This window comes from Xiphophorus hellerii, chromosome 5, assembly GCF_003331165.1.
Source record: "Xiphophorus hellerii strain 12219 chromosome 5, Xiphophorus_hellerii-4.1, whole genome shotgun sequence".
Lineage (NCBI taxonomy): Eukaryota > Metazoa > Chordata > Actinopteri > Cyprinodontiformes > Poeciliidae > Xiphophorus > Xiphophorus hellerii.
The window spans coordinates 17,109,506-17,132,161 of record NC_045676.1 but is presented as its reverse complement, the minus strand read 5'-3'; the positions used below and the strand labels follow the sequence as shown (position 1 = coordinate 17,132,161).

The 22,656-nt window shown below is 39.1% G+C and overlaps 4 protein-coding genes across 4 annotated transcripts in view; 1 reads left to right on the top strand and 3 right to left on the bottom strand.

The window, feature by feature from the left end:
• The first annotated feature begins 2,094 nt into the window (after positions 1 to 2,094).
• LOC116720573 (polycomb group RING finger protein 2) lies at positions 2,095 to 9,915 on the top strand. The gene is made up of 9 exons (XM_032563921.1): positions 2,095 to 2,383; positions 2,979 to 3,106; positions 4,964 to 5,060; positions 5,141 to 5,196; positions 5,286 to 5,415; positions 5,562 to 5,601; positions 5,699 to 5,797; positions 7,684 to 7,764; positions 8,707 to 9,915. Exons 2-9 carry the CDS (start codon positions 2,989 to 2,991, stop codon positions 9,085 to 9,087), a joined length of 1,002 nt encoding a protein of 333 aa, XP_032419812.1. The 5' UTR covers positions 2,095 to 2,383; positions 2,979 to 2,988; the 3' UTR covers positions 9,088 to 9,915.
• Positions 9,916 to 10,883: 968 nt separating this feature from the next.
• On the bottom strand, positions 10,884 to 15,584 carry LOC116720779 (CDGSH iron-sulfur domain-containing protein 3, mitochondrial). Its single transcript, XM_032564201.1, has 3 exons — positions 15,284 to 15,584; positions 12,694 to 12,810; positions 10,884 to 12,601 (listed from the first exon to the last, which is right to left on the bottom strand). Exons 1-3 carry the CDS (start codon positions 15,368 to 15,370, stop codon positions 12,419 to 12,421), a joined length of 387 nt encoding a protein of 128 aa, XP_032420092.1. The 5' UTR covers positions 15,371 to 15,584; the 3' UTR covers positions 10,884 to 12,418.
• A 568-nt stretch (positions 15,585 to 16,152) lies between these two features.
• LOC116720778 (CDGSH iron-sulfur domain-containing protein 3, mitochondrial-like) lies at positions 16,153 to 18,592 on the bottom strand. Its single transcript, XM_032564200.1, has 3 exons — positions 18,340 to 18,592; positions 17,437 to 17,553; positions 16,153 to 16,567 (listed from the first exon to the last, which is right to left on the bottom strand). The coding sequence occupies exons 1-3, from the start codon at positions 18,445 to 18,447 to the stop codon at positions 16,379 to 16,381; spliced, it is 414 nt and encodes a 137-aa protein (XP_032420091.1). The 5' UTR covers positions 18,448 to 18,592; the 3' UTR covers positions 16,153 to 16,378.
• Positions 18,593 to 19,591: 999 nt separating this feature from the next.
• LOC116719960 (protein AF-17) overlaps positions 19,592 to 22,656 on the bottom strand; it is a 29,066-nt gene continuing 26,001 nt past the window's right edge. The window contains exon 20 of the mRNA XM_032562828.1: positions 19,592 to 22,466. Within this exon, the coding sequence (XP_032418719.1) occupies positions 22,431 to 22,466 (36 nt within the window). The 3' untranslated portion in view covers positions 19,592 to 22,430. The remainder of the gene's footprint in view (positions 22,467 to 22,656) is intronic.

Sequence of the window (22,656 nt, the reverse complement as noted above, 5' to 3'; positions counted from 1 at the left end):
AAAAACATGATGTAAGAGTATTTAAAGATGCTGAAGTTTACTAAGAAAATAATATTTGCTATCACCCTGAAGATACTCTGCACATCCTGAAACTTGACTGTGGCAGCATCATGATATGGGGATGCTGTTCTTCAGCAAGGACAGGGAAAGTTGGCTCGGATAGAGATAATGTTAAACACCAGGTGATCTTGGAGGAAAATCTGCATGGATGGGGCTGAAGTCACAGTCAAAGGCCCTACCTCTACATATGAAACCAGAGCTACAATAGATTGGTTTTAGATCATAGCATAGAGTAGTGCAAAGTTACCAAAACAGATATTAAGGCCCCAAACAAGGAGGCATAAACAGATCATAATATTGATGCAAAAAGACAAAGGGGGAAAAAGCCCCGATTTCCTAGTCAGATGTTATTGATTAGGTCAGAGAGCAACTTTGTTACAGCAACAAATATCACAAAACATTGCAATTTAAAGTACAGTATGAAACAATTTAATTATTGACATTGAAATTGGAATCAGGTATTTTAAACGAATGGAGGCATAGATTGAAATTTTCACCTGTATAGCCCTGGATTTAGACTTCTGAACTTACAGTCGAACTGATAAATCTCACTGTAGATAAGTAAAGCGTTGTTTGTGACTGAATAAACACAGTGTTATTTGGACTATTCTGTCCGAGATCCCAAATACTCTGCAGACTTCCAGCTTCAGTACTACAAAGTGACTGAGTTGGTTATGACGTTCTGGATGATGCAGGTCAATTTGATTTGGATGTTTTGCTTCAGGTCAAAGTTCCCTGATCTCTTTTTGAAACTGTCTTTCCCTTACACTTTAGTCCTCAGGTGGTTACGGTGTGATGTTGTCTTCTAGATGTCCTCCTGTCCAAAATAATCTACTTAATTTTATTAATATCACTTCGGTAACATCTGAACCTTTGGGCAGGATGGTGTTTATATGTGCCACCAGAGTCTTTTGTTAAAAACGTTCAGAGGAAACTGTAACTCTTGTTGTCTCAAGAGGATTTCTAGTGTTAGAAAGCAAACAAATGTATGCACCTTAATGATGAAAATAATCTCTTAAACTAGAGAACTGATTGTGCAGAATGTTTGCAGATCACAGTTTGTTTCATTCTTAATGCTTTGATAAGTCATATCAGGGGTGGGGGGAATGATGTGTTAGAATGATGATGATATATATATATATATATATATATATATATATATATATATATATATATATATATATATATATATATATGTGTGTGTACTGTGCGTGTGTGTGTGTGTTTTCATGAAACATAAACTGTCAAACAGATCACAGTTTTTTCATTCTTAATGCTTTGATAAGTCATATCAGGGGTGGAGGGAGTGATGTGTTCGATTGTGCGGGGATCAGGAAGTGGAGGGGATCTCAGAAGGAGGGTCTCCCCCATGGAGCCATTCATTCACGAACCATCACTGCCAGTGGCAGTCAGCTGCAGGCACACAGTGCAAAGATCCGCTGGCAGTTGCTTCCTGGTAAAAACAGCTGCTCTGCTCCACTGTTTCCACATGCTTAGTCAGTATGAGGAATTGCTGCAAAGGCAATGACTTCTTTACATGGATAACATTTTTTCAGTTCCACAAACTAAATGTGATTTCTAATGCATTATAACTAGGATTGAATTGGATTGTTTTAAACTTGAATTTGACTTAATTGATCAAAGTGTGTGCTTTTGGATACTGGTTGAACTTGTTGGTCTGGAAGAAATGCTTTGAGATTACATTTATTGTTAATTAATGCTGTACAAACACACTTTATTTAAACAAATAAATAACTGAATTACTGAGATTTTTATTGGAATTTTTGAAAACATTCACTTTTTGTCTTGTATCAGTGATGCAGCTATCTTTTTAATTATCTTCTCTTAAAAACATAGATGAGACAAGTTCTGAATTTTAACTGAAACTTATGTTAAGGGCCCTTTCAGGGTTGGGGCCCTGGACTCATGAGGCCTGCAGGGCCTCTGGAGCAGACAAGCTGTTTTCCATTCAGACTGGAACAAACAGAGGGCGTGGTGGAGCACAATCGTCTCCATTCGGCGGCGGCAATTCGGGAGAAAGGGCTGATATAAATAAAAAAACGCAATGCACGGCCTGTGAGGGAGAAAACATCGTGCACAAAGTGAGCAGGGCCTGCAGAGGGTCCAGACTCGGCGTTCAGGCCCGAACAGGGAGAGCAACGAGGCGACAAAATAAAAAACCACGTGATCCAAAATGGGCAGTCCTCTGACGGTGCTGAAAAAAGCCATTTTCTGGCGCCGCTGCACAATTCTGCCCAAGTGCAAATAATTTCACCTGGAGTCCGGCTGGGAGCAGAGAAGGGGAACTTTGATGTCTGATCAGGTAGGAACACAAGCGCCGCTCTCCGCTTTCTCTTTTTCTGTCGGGAGCTCTTTGCGCCGCTGTTTGCGGAGGAGCACGCAGAGTTTGCACGGTGTCACATTTTCAGGAGCCTCTTGTTCGCTCTCCTGATTCAGCCCTGTCAGTGAATTTAAGATGGCTGCTTTGTGTACCAGTGTGATTCTGCAGCCCCCTCGGTGTCGGTGCTCTCCCTCTGGATGTGCCGGGCCCCCGGCCGCGCACCCGCCCGCCCGCCTGCCTGCTCAGACGGGCAGAGAACGGCGGAGCTCCGGGGAAATGGAGTCGCTCTTTGTTGGCCGAGGGGGAGTCGGGAGCTTGGTGCACAAGACGAGGCCACACAGAGGGTGATTCAATAGCTGGCCGCTGCGTGTTGCTGCCCTCAGAGGGGGGTATTAATCGCAGCAGCGTACAGTAAAGAGTTGTTTTAGGTCTGTTTGTTGTGGTTTCACAAGGTGCTGTCCCAAGGACGAGCTGTACACAAATTGTCTTGCCCGAGAGCAGCAGCAGTGCGAGAGATAACCAAATCAAACACATTCACATTTCGGGTGCTTCTGCCCCTCCACCCCCTACCCCGCAGATCTGTCCAGATGGATAAAATGCAGCCGAACCGGGTCAAAATCACAGATCTGAACCCGCTGCTCACATGTCCGCTGTGCGCCGGCTACCTGATTGATGCTACAACCATCGTAGAGTGTCTGCACTCCTGTAAGTTCCCTCTGATAAAGGCTTTATCATACCTGCATGCACTGAGATTTGGTAAACCGCACATATGCATGCCATGCCTGTCTGCTGAGATTGTTTTGTTTTTAGTAAGGCTTCCATATTACATGGACAGATGTGGACAATGTTTTGTTTGTGGGTGTAAAAACAGTCCTTAAAATAAATTTAGTTTTTAATAGCAGTTTCAAAATGCAGAAAACCCAACTATTAATTTTAATACATTTATCTACTAAGCGAAAATCCAGAATTGTGGATTTTTTAATTAATTAATTTTTTTTCATAAAATAAGGTTGGATTGAAGGTTGAAAGCACTTTTGCCTCGCAAACAAATTTAAACCTCATGTGTGGGTTCTCTCCAGGTATTCCAGCTTCCTCCCACGGCCCAAAAATATACACCTTAACTGGTTTCTCTAAATTGCCCTTAGAAGTGTGTGTGCGTGTGTGTGTTGCCCTGTGATGAACTGGCAACCCGTTCTACCAAATATTCTGTTAAAGTAGTCCTTTGTTGTGATATTGCACACAGGGATATTGTGATGATGATTAAAATTCAGCATGTTCTGCAGCTCTAATGGATAAATTTCCGCTTTCCTGAGCTATAAATATTTTACAACATTTCTGAGCCCCTGGCCTCTAGTGTGTTGGAGGCTCGTCTTTATCTTGCCACCTGAAATGATGGGAATGATGGTAAAAAGAGGGATGGAAATGTTGCGTTGCAAAGATTGGCATCTTGGAGTCGTCAGATATCGTTAGACGCTAACCGGGTGTTTGGGAACCAAACCGTAGCTAAGCCTTTTCTGTCCTACAATCATAAATATAAACATCTGGAGTTGTGATGGTCAAACATGTAACTTTTGCTGAATGTTACGATGATTTGAGTAAGATTAGGCGACTTTTCCCTGACCCGTTTTCTTCATTTTCCTTCATCACAATACCCCAACCTTTATTGGCCTTTTGCATCACAACCACAACAAATAAGCATAAAGTGTGGGGATTAAAGACAGGGAAGGGCCATTAAAGATAACATGCATTTTATTAGCATGTAGAAGTTGCATTTTTGATACTTGAAATATTGTATTATTTGAAATACTGCATCCAAGAAACATATGTCAGGGCTCTGGACCATCTTCACACTGGTGTGCCATACTTCTTTTTAACATTGCAGATTTACAGGCTCCCTTTTTTTTCCAAAAAAATCCCTGTCATATTAAGGTCATATTAACCCATAAATGATCAATTAACATTCTAGTAACCATAAAGTTCTTTATTTTAAGCAGAATTACTGTAAAAGTGTTTAAAAAGCTTTGAGCTGAAATTGTAACAAATCAAGGTAAATAAAATGAAAAATCTAAATTAGATGCTTTAAGGGCTAAAAATCTTATGACGATATCAGATTAAACATTTCGTAACATTCAACATTAACATTTCAAGTACAGGGAGCCATTTCTCCCTGTAATTTCACTGTGTCAAAAGCTAACGCCTTCATAATTTCAGGAGTCATTAGACTTTATAGGAAGTGTTTGTCAACTAAAGAACAAGAATAATTCCCATCCTCAATCTGCAAGAGATTATAGTTATGGCACGGAGGACATCCAGCCTGAATGGCTCTACGCTCTTTGGCAAAGAAAAATGACAAACCTATTTCTAACTGCTGACCAACTTTTTGCAGGTTTCACTGGTATTCTAAGTGTTTTAAGATTGATAAAACTTTGTCTATTGGTTGAGAAGCAGATAAAATGTTTTGACATGCCATTTTAATATCATGAAAATACAAGACAGCATGTAAAATGAAGCCTTGTTTTCGCCCATTAACTGAACATTGTTTTATCTCTTATCCTTTTCTAGTCTGTAAAACATGCATTGTTGCCTTCCTCGAAACAAATAAGTTCTGTCCTCGCTGTGATGTCCAAGTGCACAAGACATGTCCACAGCTAAGCATCAGGTAAACCAGTGTTTTATTTATTGTAATCCTATATGCCTATTTGACAGCATTCTCTGATTAAACACCTTTTTATTTTTTAGAGCGGACAAAACTCTGCAAGATATAGTTTATAAGCTGGTTCCAGGGCTCTTCAAAGGTAAAATTGTTCAACCTCAGGCCAGCTGTTGGTTCTTGTATGTTTTGTTCAACTTCATAATAAAGGTGCGTTTCTATTCTGAAACCTAGACGAGATGAAAAGGAGGCGAGACTTCTACGCAGAGAACCGGGAGCTGGAACCGGGTGAAGTGGTAGAAACGTTTAACATCGCAGAAGATGAAATAATCAGTCTGTCCATACAGTTCTACGAGAGGAACCGGTGAGTCGGAGGTTTACAGAAAGATTAGAAAACTTTATAGACGAGCCTGGAGGAGCCTTGAATCATGAAAATTAAAGTGTGTACTGCCTCTGCAGCTGTTCAACAATTTTTTTTTTGTAAAAATCCTTTTTTGTACTTACCTGCAGAAGCAATGAAAGGCAGCGATCGGAGATGGAAGGAGACAAGGTACAGATAATTACCACCACACATTCGGCCATCTTAATTCCATTTTCTGTCCCTCATCCGATTAATGCTCTTCCTCTGCGCCGTTCTTTGTTCCCAGTCCAATGGGAAACGCTTCTTGCAGTGCCCAGCAGCTATGTCTGTCATGCACTTAGCGAAGTTCCTCCGGAGCAAGATGGATATACCAAACAACTACCGGGTAACTGGACTCACACACTGTGCTGTTTAGACTCTGCAGAATCTAAGAAGGGGTTAGTGGCTCCCTCTGTTTTTTGTAGCACTTGAAAATTTGCAGCCTTTTTCCCAGTTGCTATGCAATGCTACAGAGATTGCTGCTGCCATTGTTCAGTTGGATATCCACTGTAGAGTGGCTAGTCGCAATCCTTAGCATTTAAAGAACTTGACCGACACGTTCTTAATGTTTTTTTTGTTGTTTTTTTTTTTTTCAAAACTTTGTTCAGGCATCGCTCAGTAGAACATTCTGAGGGTTATATCACCTGGTTTCCTGGTATTTGCATATAAAATGTAAAAGGTAACGGTAATAGGACCGCACAGTATATTGTAAATTTATCAGCACAGTGTCACTGTATTCACAGTTCCATTCACCATAAGGATATTTTAGGTGGTAAAGTTGGTGATAGACTGAGTTGTTTCATTGTCAAAATGTATGACTTTGGCCAGAAGCAACTTGCTCAATAAAAACTAATTGTCGAGATGAAAATAATACATTTGACATTTTGACCTAGTCTCTGGATAGACTACTCATGATGTCGTTATTTATTTCGAACATGAAAGGAATATTGTGCACCTATAACTTCAAACTTGATCTGATTTGCTATTAATTTAAACAGAACAGCCAAAAAAAAACCCCAGCAATAATTAAACACCATTTTTGCAATTATTTTAAAAAGGTTTATTTGTTGTTTTCTGATATTTTAACTATTAATGTGTAAAATGTGGAATATCTGAAATGCCTCTAAATTTACCAGGAACCTAAACAAGTTTACTGTGGAAAATAATTATGAATTATTCCTTTTTGCTATTTTGCTCTTAATGGAGCGACACTGCGAGGAGTGTTGTCTCAGTGAGAATTTCCTTTGATGGGCAGAATGCTTCAGTTTACTGTCCATTGGGAGGACCCATTTTTGTCCAAGCTTTAACCTCCTGGCTGATGTCTTAAGATGTTGCCTCAATATTTAAGTGCTGCTGATGATCTTCAAATAATCAGCACACGTTTCTACTTCGAGAGTTGTGTATAGTACACCGATTATATTACCGACTGTAGTACAATGGTATGCATGTGTGTCAGATTTGGCGAGATCATCCGGTGAGTATGGTTTGGGCAGATGGCCGAATCCTGTTTAAGTCGCAGCAAAGTGTGACCAGATTAAGCTGTTCTACACCTGTATGTGGTTCTATCTGACTGAAACAGACTGAAAGATGCATAAACTTATTTCTTAGACAGAAAAGGGAACTAGTTGTGTTTAATCAGTATATTTTGAGTACAATAAGAAATATTTCATACATTTTGTTTTGGTAATGAACCTTCTTATTTGACTTAATTGAATTTTTGTAAGCATTTTCAACATGAAGCAAATATGAATATATATTTTCAGCCTTAAAACTTGACTATAATGCCTAAAGGTACTTTATTTAGCACAACTTTATGACCAGCAGAGGCTCAAAGGGGGAGAGTGACTGTAGAATCAGGCCTGGATTTCATTGAAGTAACTTCTAATTTAGTTAAGAATTAGAAGCCTCCTATGGGAGGCTTCTAATTGGCTGATGGCCAGGAAGCCAACTTCAGCACCTTCTTATTTTTATTATTTAAGGAGCAAATGGCTGACACTGAACTCTGTAAATGCTTTCTAATGGAATTTTTAGAATGTTACACAAAAACTGCTTAGACAAACAAGAGTCTGGAAAAGTACAATGTTTTGAAATGGAAAATTTGTTGGAAGCCATTTTTTTTGGTTGCAGTGATGTCAGTGTTGACACGATGATCCAGTATATGGAGGCCTGGTGACTGTTGATGTCGGTATGTCATGATTGTGACCTTGTTGATTGTCTTACTGTGTGTGACAGGTGGAGGTGCTGTATGGGGATGAGCCATTGAAGGACTATTACACACTAATGGATATCGCCTACTTCTACGAGTGGAGAAGAGTAAGTGACAAATTCTGTACAGGTGTCGTGAAAGAAAAATGAAGCAGGGCTGCTAAGCTTTTATTATCTATCTGAAAGGTCACCAGACTTCAAAAGTCATCTAATTAATAAACAAATTCAGCCTGTGTGTAATTGAATAACAACATCTTTTCTGTAAAGTCCTTAGAGGTTTGCTAGAGAACATTAGTGAACAAACAGCATCACAAAGACCAAGGAACACAGCAGACGGATCAGGGAGAAAGTTGTAGAGAAACTTAAAGGAGGGTTAGGTTAAAAAAAAAAATCTTTGAGCTGTTGGAGAGGATTAGATATATGATCTTTGGAAAGTAGAATGAAGAAAGAAAATGTTGAAAGTCAGAAGAAGTTTTTGTTTTTTTGCCCCAACAGGGGAAAGTGGTAAAAATTTATAGGAAGATAAATTCAGAAGCTACATTCAGAAGAAAACCTGTTGGAGGCTGCAAAGACTTTGGATTGAAGTACACGTTGCTCTCCAGCAGGGGGTGTTGTTTAGCTCAAGGATTTATTTTGAAGTTTGAATGGCCCTGTCCACACCTGCATTTAATTAAGAAATGGAAAATTGGCAAAAATTTAAATCTCTCACTGTATGAGGTAGATTCTTACCCGCAACGACTTCTAGCTTTAATTTCACCATAAGGTGCTTGACTATCTGAAAGCAGAGTTCAGAAAGAGCAGGAGGTTTTTAAGCAAGAGGCCCAATTTCTAGGTGTTAAAGTAAAAATTCTTCCAAGTCATATTTGAAATATTCAGCATGTTTTATAACAACTGAAGGTAACATAGTTACTTGATTGTGCTGTAAAATGGCACTATGTGCCTAGAAAATACATAATACTCCCCCAGTAATTCAGATTATTCAGATTACCTTTAGGAAACGTGAAGGTCTCCTCAGCATCAAATTGTATGCGCTTGTGTAATTCCACACAGACCGGACCTATCCCCTTGCAGTACCTGGTCAAACCCACCCGGAAACGCAGGAGGCCTTTGCAGTCCGCCGCCCAGGGCAACTCTGACGGCGTCAACACCAGCCCGACGTCGGAGAGCGACTCTCAGAGCGACAAACTCCACAGTCCTGCCGCAGTCCAGACGCCCAGAGCCCCCTCTCAGACGAGCGCCGCTTCCCACAACGCTTCCCCCGCCATCCAAAGCCCCAATGGCACCACGGTACCCAACAGCACTCAGCGACACGCGCTGTCCTCCAAACAGGGCTCCAGCAGCCGGAAGGTGACCGTCAACGGCACGAGCTCCGGGGCCAGCAAAGAGGAGGCACGGGGCGGCGACAAAAGCGGTGCGCCTCCAACAACTTAACCCCCACGGGGCGGCGGGGGAGGACAGTGATATTTAAGCTGCTCCCTGTTTTGATTTCTCCGAGTAGCCGACAGAGGCCCGAGCTTTCATCCTTCTGGACAGGCAGGAGGCGGATCGCCGTTATCTTTCAGCTGGAAAGACTGAGACATGCAGCCAAATAGACTCTTGTATGTGCGTGTTTGTGTGGTAGAGTAGAGCCGTGCACACATACAAACTGTACAGGATGTATCAAATGTGAGCATGTGTGCATACATATGTATAAACTTATCTTTTATACAAGATATCGTAACCGTTTTTGTATCGTATATGCAGTGAGTCCGTTTCATTTCCACAGACGTCCACTTGGCTTCCACGGCAGAATCATCAAAGCTTTTTGTGGTGCGAGTCGCTGCATACAGTTGGATGTTGAAGGAAAAAAAAAAAAAAAGACAAGCTAATTCTCGCCTTTTTAAAGAGTTTCTCTGAAAGTGTCTGATATAAGCAGCGCCTCATCAGGTAGCGTGTACATTTATGGAAAACCATTGATGCACTTTGTGAAGGTCCAGTCACGGAAGCTGGCGGGTATTTTCTCAGCAGGAGAATCTCCAGCCGTATTTTCACACTCAAGTCCAAGCACTACCACACTGACGGGCAACGTGTTCGTCAGCACGCTGTCCCTGCTCAAAGAACTGAGTGAAAAAGAAGGGATTTTGGAAATTTGCCATGTATGTTGTTCCGTACATTTCAACATTCCCTTTTTGTTGCTTTTCAACAGATTCTTTTTTTTTTTAATCAGCCATATGTGCATGTTTTAGGTCAATAAAATGTTTACTTACTAGGTTTTTCTGACCTGAGCCTCCTGTTTAATTTTCTCTGTTCATGACTTTCAGGGTCATTTTCTCCATTCAGAGGAAATTTCTGATTTGTAATATGAATGTAAATACTGAGTATAATTTATGAAAATTAGTCATCCTGGGTATGAATATCTATAACATGTTTTTTAATGGTCCATTTAAAACTTCCCTTGCCCTCCCAGAACGAATTGGTCATGTAACAAAACAGTTAGTTGAACAAGTTGTAAATTTATTTTTCATATAAAGTAAAATTATACATACTTTGCACAGATATTTCTTAGCTAGTTGCACATCAACCACCAGTTTATGTACCCATTAACGTTTTGGTATAATTTTGGCTAGACATTTGAAGACTGTTATCAGAAAAGAGGGATGTCATTCCCTCTTTTCTGATGGAATGAGAAAAGAAACTTTTGGGTTTCTCAAGACCCCAAAAGAAACTCCTTTCTCTTATTTGCGCTTCCTAGTCTCCAGTTCTATGGGGGAATTTTTCTGCCGTAATTCGAGAAAACACATTTTCAGTCTGAGAGTAGGATTTCATGTTTTTCTTCTCAAAACTTGTAATGCTTTTACTCAAAACTTCTCCTGGCGCTCAGAACTTGTTTCTGCTCGGAGCGAATCTGCTGTTGCAAAACTACTCACTTAATGAAACATTTTCTGCTTGCTTTTGGAACAAAAATGCATTGTCGCCTGGCAACCTCTCAGCCAATAGAATGAAAGTGTTGAACTGGGTGCGTTTGTTGCAGGGGTCTCAAACTCCAGTCCTCGAGGGCCGCAGTCCTGCAACTTTTAGATCTGCCTCTGCTGCACCACACCTGAACAGAATAATTAGGTCATTAAGGCTCTGGAAAACTGATCTACACAAGGAGGAGGTAATTAAGTCGCTTCATTCCAGTGTTTTGTACCTGTGGCACATCTAAAAACTGCAGGACTGCGGCCCTCGAGGCCTGGAGTTTGAAACCCCTAGAGGGTGTGCATGTGTGGCTACTATCGATTGTAGCAACCTGCGCCACCCACTGGATGTAGGGAGAGAAATAACAACCTCAGCTTTCTGCTCCATGTCAAATTAAACATCCGCCAGCAGAGTGCTACTGATCGATAACAGCTTACTGATCTTAGGCGGGACAGGAGTTTATTCACCCAACCAAACAAAATGGATCCACAGATCCAACCATGTTACAACATAGTCACGACATGGTATCTGTAAAGGCCAACTCAATGTGGTTTCTTGTAACTGCCGTTAAAGTTCCATATTTTTATTTTTGGCAACTTTCTGTATAACGTATCTATGGTAACAGAACAACAGAGCTACCGGGGGAAGGTTAACTGCAATGAAAGAAAAGGTTAACAGCAAGACAGAAAAACGCATAAAAAGGCAACTTAAATTTAGCTTCAGACAATAAAAGAACAAGGTAATGGCAATTGAAATTTAAGTATTTTAATTATGGGACTAAAAAGCAGAATCATTAATTCTGCTTTCACGAATTAATGATTCGTGAAAGCAATTGCATCAATGTAACGAGTATTCATAGCTTGTTTTCAAAAGATTAATTTTTTTTAATGTTATTTTATATTAAAAAAAAAAGAACGATAGGCTTCACGAATGGTAAAAAACAATTGCAATTTTTATTTATCTTGTTTTGCTCTTAAGGTGGTTGATGACAAACAAGGATGGCTTTAATAAACCATCAATTAGCCATCAGTTCCGGCCTTCTTGTCCTCATGGACCTTTGTGCTTGTGCTTTGTGTACTGGAGCGCAGTCATGTTGGAACAACTCAAACTGATTATTTTCTAACTGTCTTGGTTGGTGAAGCATTAAGACTTCATTTCACTGGAGCTAAAGGACTGAACTCAACTCTTCAAAACAGCCTTTACACTTGACGCAAGGCAGCAGGAAAGTGCCAAACCCAGACTCATCCAGTCAAGGAAACCAAGTCAACGAAGCTCTCTATACACTGCTCAGATCTTGATCTGATCATGTGAAGTGTGAAGATCTGTAGTTATAACTCAGCAGGACATTGATGACCTCTGTGCACCATGAGCATCTGACCACTCTGTGATTTGACAAGTCTTACCTCAGTCTCCACTCACTTCCACTTACCTTATAATACAAATACCACTTAGTGGAAAATCTAGTAGCAAAGAAGCTTTATTATAGGAATGAGCCTCAGTTGAAGATGATTTCAAATTATGTACATAATCACCTCCTTTCTTGTTACTCATTAATACTCTTTTATATTTTAGACAAGAAACCTACCTCACCCAACTGCATTAGGAGGATTTAAAAAAACAGATTCAAGAACAATAATAATTTTATTTCTGTAAGATCACTCATTTTCAAAGTTAAGAGTGGAAACCTAGATCGCCATTTAGTTTACTGGCAACGTGTCCCACCGATTTAAAAAAGAAACAACTGCCCCGATGCTGTTTTCTCTGAAATGTTTCTTCCACTGACTCAGTTCAGAGACATCTCTGTCCTCCGGGTTCTTCACCTTCATCAGTCTGTGTATTCATGCAGCGGAGAAGACACGATGAAGTCCTGTTTGTGTGTGCCGTCGCAGTAAGGTGGGTTGTTCGTGTGCTTGCATCCACACAGCCACACCGTGGAGTCTTTCTCCGGTACAAAGCGAAGCCCCTTCATTCCCTGTGCTCTGGTTTTGTGGGTTCCATCGCAGAACGGCTTCAAAACAGAAAAACGCAAATAAATAAGATGCTTTTTTTTTTTTTTGGGAGGTTGGTCTTAAAAAAAAAAAAAAAAAAAGATTTTCTCACCTGTTTCCGACTGTATCCACAGGTGCACCATGAGTAGCGTTTTCCTCCAACAAGCTCCACTTTTATGGGCTTCTTAGATGGAATGACAGGTTCTGGCGGGGCTGTGGACAGGTTAACCTGGGGATTCAGAAAAATACACAAAGAAACACGTGACTGCTGGTGTGTGAAAACTCCTTTAATTTGGAAAAACAATCGCTGCTTGACTACAGTCATTTAGAGAAAATGTCTTAAGAGAAGGCCAGGCTTTAAAATCGGTGTAGATGCACTTAGTGAGAGAGGTGAGAGAGGATGAGCCTGCAGGAGACTGATCAGTTTTTAAGTTATTATACAGTCTGGCCAAAAAAAGTCACCACCATCAGCAAAATATAAAAAAATCACATTCACACTCCAATGGTTTATACAATAAAAACTATTTTCTTTACCACAGATGGAAGGTTTGCACCACATAAACCTTGTGTGTATACAATTACACAAAATATTTATTCCACCTACTTATTATGTGAGATGCAACATTTAAATATTTTTTTCCCACTATTTTTGCCCCATTTTTCCAACCTAAGAAATAAAATTACTTACTTTGTCTATAACGTAGATAGCGCCCTCTGCTGGTAACATTTAAAAAGACAGCAAGGCGTTTGACTTCAGTGGTCTCATGATTCAATCGTAAAAACAGGTTTTTATTTGTCACTTTTAAAACTATTCATTTTTCTCTTATTAGAAGAGAACATGGTGACATGTATTGTGGGTTCCATGTCACCATATGTCCAAACGTTTGTGTTGGATAGAATTCATTACAAGTAAAAATTCAACAGGAAGGAGAAAACAATAGGATGTACATGTCTGGAGAACTTTTATGCAAAAATCCTTTCACATTATATTCTTTATGCTGGTTGAGCTTCATGTGCAGAGGGCTTTACAAACTCCACAGGAACAGAGAAATGTGTTCTATCCGATAGCTGTTGCAGCTCTTGTTAAGTAGTTCTTTACACATCATCTGGGCAGAACTTTTTTTCTTGTGTGGCATTCAGAGAAATGCTGTGTGCTTGGTCAGAAATTTGACTTTGGCTACAACAAATGCTGCAGTGGGGTGGGACTCATGAGGACTTCTCTGGAGTTACATACTTAGGTTTTTGAAAAATATGAAATGTGCTGGCCACATCGAGTATGTACAGACCGTAACTGTTTCAAAGTGTATGTGTTTGCTCACAATGATTTATTCAACATTACTCAAAATTTACAAAAAAGGATGAACAATAACAGTAACAATTACACAAAAAAAATGAGCATTAAGTTTTAGTATCAATTAAAGTGGAGATCATTGATTTAGAAACATAAATGAGAGCTTGATATACACATTTTGTAGATAAAAACTGATAAGCTTTTGTTTTGACAATTAAAATTAGAAAAAAATGAGCTCCAGAAAAATTGAAGAAAAATGTTTTCTCCAATTACTGCTTCTACAGGTACTGTTTTTGTTTGACTTTTTAAAATTCTTTTTGTTACATTTACTGTTGGTTGAGTTTATTCAATGTTTAGATCTTGTCATTTATTGATTGAAAGGTTTAACAGCAGTTCCTAGGTTTAACTGAACCATCAGGGATTGCTTTTCTAGTTAATTTGATCAGCTTTAAAAAAACAAAAAAAAACTGTTCATAGATGTAGGGTAGGGCTTCCTCACCAAATAATTTAAATAAATTTAATTAAAACAGCCCATATCAAGCTAAGTTTTAATAATTGTTCCTTAAAATGATTTTAACTAAGTTTTCTCTCCTTCAGCACAAACATCTGAGTCCTGATGGAAAAAAAAAGCTCAAACACAAATTTCACACTGAATAATAGAGAATGGAGCTCTAACTTAAAAACAAATAAGTTAATTTCTTTCACATAACCTAAAGGTTTGTCAAACTTAAATTATTTACATGTGTTTAACATGACAAGTTAATAAACGTAGTATATTTACTTCAATAAACTTAATTTAATTACTTGAGACATTTTTTTAAAACTGGATTACCCGTTTACTTTTTTCTCAGTGCATGTTGGTTGCTGAAATTCATCTGTGTCACATCTATGAGTCAGTACATTAATCTCCAAATCAGTGTTTATGTTCTGATGGTTTCAAATCTTTTTTTTCTGATTTTCTAATTTTAGTCCTCACCAATCATTTCCTGTTAATTTATAGAGGCCCCATGACTCAATGCCAGATGTGGGTGGTAAAGACTGACCTTTATATAAATAACTTTTAATAAGGCAAACACTTTTATCTCTGGTAGTTTTGTAGCACCATGCACTACTCTTCATACTTTAGTAATATTTTGAATAATGATACTCTTTAGTGCAATGTTTGCCTACTGAAACCCACCTTGTCTTAGAAAAAGCTCATGAAGTCCTGGGATTATTTGCAAAACTACTAAAACTCAACAAATAACCGGCTTTGTCGTAAATCTAAAACGCGCTGCATTCAAATCACCATGATTCATTCTTTGCTGGTGTCTATCTGGACAACGGCAGGAAGCATTTTAGTTTATATTTAGCATTTTTCAGACGACAGGGTGTTTATGTAAAAAAAGGCGATACTGAAATGTCATCTTACCTTGGGAGCCGCCGTAGCTGCTGTCCGCGGGTGTCTGAAGGTGAAACTCAACCATCGGGAGTGTAACTTGTTAAAAAGGGTGATCATATTATCAACAACAGCTAATGGCTCGGCTCACACACCACAATGACAATCTGCCATGAAGGAATCCAAATCAAAACAGCAACCAGTAAACGTCCGGTCGACAGCTTGGACCTGATTGGAGGCGAAGCGTTCTAGAAAAACCACGTGCCATCTGCTAAACCAATAAGAAAGTGAAAGTCACCGATTACGATTTAATAATATAAATATATGGCTTCAAAGAAATAAAATATGTAATTTTTATTTGCAAAAAATAAAAAGGCCACCGCCGGCATATGCAAACCAAAAATATTTTTAAGGCGGAACCTCAATAATTAAATAATGATTAATAGTTAAAACGGAATAAAACAAATGAATAGCCTATTTATTTTTTAATATTATATGAATAGGAATCCATGTAACATAGACTTGATGCCTGTGTATACAGATTAGAATCAAAGGATGCTGTAATTGGATGACTGTAAGAAAATGAGCAGGAACTACTGTATTATTTTTTAAATAAACGTTCAAAGAATGCCGTTTCTCGTTGTTAGACCACTATGAGACTCTAACCTGCTATACATTATATACACGACACAAAGGAAACTATTTTGTTCAGTCCCCTTTTGCTGACTTCTCACTGGCAATCTTCTAACTCTGCCTCCACAGGAGCTCCACCGTTTCTCAATTTAATCCATTTATTCCTTCAAAACACTTCATTCTCAGAAACTTTTAACTACAATTAGAAAAAAAAAATATTAGGGTTATACAGAGTACAAAGCATACATATAAAACCCTTTCACACTTACTACAAATGTTTTGTAAAAAATATGTTTTTATTGAACTCTTACAGAAATCAGTTTCAAACTACTACAGTCCTTATTTGATGAATACAATAAGACTTCTTTTAGTGCTCATGAACAATATTATGTTACCAAAAAACAAAAGAAGCTTGGATACATGTCAGCAGCATTTGTGTTTTATCAAAAGTATTTGCGTCACACAATGTGGCAAGGTAAGATACGATGACCTGGATCATTTAAACAGGCCTTTAACATACTTTACCACATCCCTATAGATGACTTTCAAGTGCGAGCCGTCGCAGTACGGAGAGTTCTTGGTTTGCTTACAGGCACAGAGCATCACTGTCTTGTTTTTGTCGGCGGTGAAAAGTAGAGGTGAGATATTTGGGGCTTTTGCTTTGTGAGTGCCGTCGCAGAAAGGCTGTAAAACAGGATAAAAAAATAAAAAAAGACATGTTAATCGTTCCTTTACAACATAATGCCAAGGAGCTTTAATCTTCACTTATGTTGAACAAGTTGAATGTTACTTTGATTAACGTGGACTTCTGTTTTTGAGTCTGAAGTCAGCTTTAAAATGTATTTCTGTGGAAAATGTTGGCAAATTTACAAATATCAACGTGTGGATGTCAGCATTTAACGCAGCAAGTTGTAGGTAAGTAAGGCTGAACGAGTTTATGGAAGTAAAATTAGTAACTTTATTGCACAATAATGATAGTTGAGCTGAGGTTTTACACTTCTAAATGTAAAACCTCGTTGGAATTCTTAACTGAATAAACTGGCAAACAGAAGAAAATCTGACCAACTATAACGATTTGCTGTCAAGTCTAAACATCAAACAAATGCTTGAAGAACCAGAAATGTCTGATGCTACTTTAAACACCAGGGGAGGCAACTTCAGTATATTTTGGTTTTTGCTTAACTGAGGAAAATGGTCAGTTTTACAAAGCTGCAGGTAAACATGTTATAAACCATTAGGAGCTCCCAATGGGCCAAAAATGTCAGCTCTGCAGGCTAATACACAACCCTTATTAGATAAGATAATGATTATTCAAGAGTCTTAAGGCTCAAGTCTTTGTGAGACTAAAGTTCAAGTCTCAGCCTGAGTGTTTGTGACATCAGGACTTTGGTCTTAAGAGGTGCAACAGTGCGTTCTTTGTTGATTCAAAGTTCTTTGTAAGCCTCCTCCCATTAATATTTCATCAATCCTGAATAGACTTATTTGACAGGAGACATGGGAACTTCTGTGGCATGAATCTAAAAGCAGCCGAGCTCAGCATTCATCTCTCTCACCTGTTTCTTGCTGTGACCACAAGCACACCAGGCGTAGCGTTTCCCAGCAGACAGCTTCACCCTGTATGGGAGCCGGGCAGCAGGGACCGGCTGAGTGGACTGCAGGCACCTCTGAACCTGGAGGACAAAACACCACATGTTCTGCTCAGACTTTAAGCTCCTATTGTCAAGTTGAAGGAGGTATGATGGTGGAGGAATGGAGGAGTACAGGCAGAGGTAAAACTAGCTGACCAAATGTACTGGAGGGTAGCTTAAGTTGCCAAGCAACGGTGAGAACGTTACATTCCGAAGATTTTTCAAAAGTGTCATTTTACAGACACCAAAAAATATTAACTTACTGCCAAAAAGCAACTGGGTGGATTTTTAAGCGCTGTTTTTATTTTTAGAAGCAGTAGGAATCCAAAAGGAAGGACAAAAACGTGCAAAATGTGAATTTTGCTTGACTCGTCTTCTTTTAGAGTCTAAAACATCCATTTTAAGTCACTTGTTTTAGTTTGATTAACAATGGATTTATATTTTGATTCAAACAGAAGTTTCAGGGAGAATAACAGAAATATTTCTTAGTAGAAACATGGATTTTCATGGCGTCTTATAAATCAGAGCAGTTCTCTGCTGCTCACCGACAATACAAGATAAAAACCAATGCTACGTTTCAAGCTAATTAGCTTGAAAATCACCTCACGTGTTTATCTTCGGTAGTGGTAAAGATGAATGAAAACGTGAGAAAGGGTGCGCCAGATTGGATTTTTTTTTTTTTTTTTGTGAAAAACAAACATGGTGTGAACACCCACAGCCATGACTCAGCTCACGCTCACAGCAAAACTCGACGTTTTGCAGAAATTACGTGAATAAAACCCCGCTGTGACTCAGCGACCCACAGAAACTCTTAGCAGACAAACTCACCATGAAGGAGGAGGAGGAGACGGACACAGACGGAAGCAGCAGCGGAGGTCGTCGGAAGGTCTGCAGGAATGTTGTCCGCACCGCGCACATCAACCCGGTTGCATTCATTTTTTTTTTGGCGCACCTTTTGCGGATGGGCTGCTGAATGTGCCTTTTCGTGTTGTTATTGTCGTAGACGCAGACAGAGAGCTGGAGGTTACTCGGTAGAAGTTCTGGTCAGAACTTGGCTGAGACTCCGCCTCTGCCTCACTGCTCCTCCTCTTCCTGCTTAGACTCATTCATTTCATTGACAGCTCTAATCTGTGGTGTACGCCCACTGAAGGGGATTGTAAGCAGTAAAGTACCTTCTTCATCAAAGCATCCCCACTGATTTATTCGCACCAGGCCTTACAGAACAAGGCTTAGTCAGGGTGTTTAGGATAATCATTTACGTAGTTATTTTTTGAATTTGACTGGCGAGGTTGTTGTTCACCCGGTTCCTGTTTTTGGTTTCAATCATAGTGAGCCTCCTCCTTCTCTGAAGTATTGAACACATACAAAACAACCAAATCTCCCAGTAGCCAGGTTGACATCATTTAAAGATGATTTAAGTAATTTCGTCTTCCGATCCTTTCGGTATAGGCAGGTTTACATTGGAAAACAAAGGTTTGAATCATTTGCAAAAATATTCTGTATCTGTTAGACTGCACATCACTTCAGATTATCCCTCATTGTTTTCTTTCTAAATCAACTCTGGGTTAAAAATATGCATTTCTCCCAAAGTATGCATTCTGCCAAAGAGCCATCCCCAAAATGTAAGGATTTGAATACAGACTCCTTGCATGTAAAGGTATAAGGTTCTGCTTCATCTTCAGGTTTCTAGCCTGAATGTTGAATTTAATCATCACAAATATTTGCAACTATTCTCAACTCCCTCCAAAAACAGTCCCACAGAACGATGCTGCCACCGCCATGCCTCACTGTGGACATGGTGTTCTTTTGTTGTGCCAAACATACATGCTGGAATTATAATCTCAACATTCAACTTTGGTTTGATCAGACCATACTTTGGGAGAAGTATGGATATTTTAAATTTGTTTTAGAAAAATAAGCAAGGAGCAAAATTGTTTCCACAATAGCCACATTTACCCAATCTTTTCATATACATTATATATAGTCATGCATTTGTACCTTTATAAGTCCAAAAAGAAAGCAGGCTTTTAAGAGGACACCAACGCAAATTGCAAGAAAGAATAGACAGCGGAAAGCACCATGAAACAACTCAGTAAAATACATTTATTGACAAAAAAAGTTGTCTTTTTAATCTTGCACACAAAAATATCAAAATACTTTACAGGGCTTTGAAATCTGAATATTGTCAATTTGTTTTGATCAGTTCTGTCAAACAAATTCACTGTACAACGACAACAACGTGCTTTCCTTCTTATAATTCAGTGCTCATTTCATCTATCTTTTTTTTTTTAATTAATTCATGGGAACAATGCATTTTAAATGATGCATAGTTATAACTTGGTATTTAGCTATACATTTGAGAGACATCACTGCATTTCATGCAATCCATATCCTACTAGCTGACGTCTCCTTTAGAGCCAGGTGCTTAAATGTTGCAATACATAAAAGATACACAGTACGACATTCATAACATGGAATATGTCTGTTACCCAAACCTCAAAGGAATGAATGTGTCTTTATACAAACATATTAAAGTTTACAAGTTATTATTAAAATAATAATAATAATAATAAAAATAAAAAAAAAGTCATAAAAACCATTTACATTTGGGCTCGCAGGGCCCCAGTGCAACATGACAAAGAAACCGCTTCAGCAAACCTTTGCTCCACTCTTTGAGTCTGAACTTTTTCTTGGCTGAGAGGAAAATCATAATGACGACAAACCTCCATCTTGCAGTCACACTAATAAAACATAACCAACATTCACCTTCTGTCACTGCTACAAGTACACATGCCTGGCAAAAGAATTCAGATCCTTAAACTTCTTTCAACCACAAACTTCAATGCATTTTCTTCTGATTTTTATGGTACTGGCCAACACAAAGGGGCACGTAATAGTCAGGTGGTTTTACAGAAACTGAAAAATGTGTCATTGAATTGCTTTCAATCCCAACTACTCTAACATGCCAAATTAAATCCAATGAAACTGACTTCAAAAGTCACCTACTAAGTAAACAGTTCAGATGTGTGTAATTTAATCCCAGTTTCTGTTTTCAGGTTCATACAAAATAACTTTATGAATGAAATAATTTCTTATTTATCTTCTATTTACACTGACACACTTCTTTTGTGTTGCTCTGTCAAAAAAAAAAATCTGATTAAGAAGTTTCTGGTAGCTTCAGACAATCTGATAAAAGTTCAAGAGGAATGAATATTTTTTTACAAGGCACTGTCTCACAAACTAGGGAGATGCTTGAATCTGAAACAAACCTATCACCGACAGTTTGGGAGACTTGCAAACGGAAAGTAAACGGCTCAGAAACTCAAGTGAGAGATGTAAATTAGAGAAAATCGATGTGTAGATAAAACCAAGTCCTACGGGCTACGGTCGAAGAATCAGAGTGGAGGAAGGTCAGCCTCTACGACGGGGTTTCGCTGTCGTCTCAGTGCCGATAACAGTCACATTACGCATCAAACACTGCTATATCAAGAGTTCAACTCTTTCCTATGACTGCAACATGTGCTACAAATTATCGTTTCTCAGTCTTCTGAAGCACAACAATAAACTAAAGAGCTCTGCGTGTGAACACAAAAGTCACAATAGAAAATGATTTGACACTTGACCATACGGTTATTCACAAGTTTTCACTGTTGAAATCTTCAGTCAGCTATCAAAAGTATAAATGAGTTTAAGAAGTTCATTTAAAAACAAACAATAAAAGCCTCCATGTGCCCGAGTTAAAAACAAAACCTATCAAAGACAAAGAGGACAGAGTGAGCCTGAGGGCTGCGGGCTCTCCCTGTAAATCTACCCCATTTATTAAGGCATTATCTATCCAGTATTGCTAAAAGAAGAGCTAGTTAAGAGTTATCCATGTGTGAAGGTAACAAAGAACTTCAGGACAAGAGTGCAAAAATACTCACAAGTCATAAACCTCTTCAGTTCGTGGTGGCCCACTGAGCATCCTTCAGAAGGGAGTCTGTGGATGACTAAACATGCACACTCGTTCAGGAAAACCAATGATTACCTTCCCAAATAATTTGGTTTCGTCTGTTTAATCTCGACAGCAACTGGAAGGATATAAAAGACGGAAGGAACTCTCATCGTGGGATGGAACGAAAAAGCAGACGCCCCTCACTGTTGACGGCATGCTGCTTTTTATTTTTCAAAGTTAAAATCGAGTGAGTGCCACGTTTTTTTTGTTGTTTTTTTTTTAGTTGGTCATTCCTATCCACTGAAGGCTGCTACGGTAATGACTCTGCACAAAATAAACAACGGAGTACAGCTGGCAGAAAGTTTGAGGTAATAACTAGCTTCATGAGGAAACGCCACTAACAACACACCAACTTGACTACATCTTATACTTAAGTGCCAGCGCGAGGCCGAAATGTTCAAAGGATGAGGACGAAACAGGGTGAACGCAAACGGGAAGACGAAATATATCGAGGAAGACAGCGGGAGGTTGCCGGAAGTGCTTCCTCACGGACTGACTGGAAGTGCTGGTTTGCGCGGCAGAGGGAGATGTCAGTGCTCGAGTAGTCAGAGCCAAACTCTTGACCTTCATATCAAACGTCAAAATAAAAAAGCCCACCCGGCTCCTGCAGCAGTGAGCTTCATAAGCAGCCCCCATTGGTCAAGCTAACAAAATAGTGCAATTTAAAGAAGAGACCACTGTAGTCATGCTCTCTGAAAGCTGCCTAAATGACAAAGATAAAAACCTTAAGATGGACCTCTAATATGAAGAGCTTCAAAACACAAAAAAACTTCACCTTAATGTCACGTTTTACATTCATAGAAGTTTGTCAGATGAAGACGACAGAGGAAGGAGAGACTTGAGAGCCCAGAACTTCACAGAAACCGGCGATTCTGACGGGACGTCGTCATCCGAACTGGACAGGAAGCAACGGGGAAAAAACACTTCAGCCGTTCTTGTCTCCTGCCTTCTCTCCTGCTGTCTGGGGAAAAAAATATCAGAATGCAATTAAATAGCAAGAATTATTTAGAATGTCTTATTTATTATTATTTTTTTTTTTTTGAACTATTTAGTGGATTTGTATTCTGTAACCTTTAAGTAGAATCACCTCTGGCAAGTGGTTTGGACTTATAGAAGTACCAGTGTATAATTGTTTCACTATAAAAAGGCAT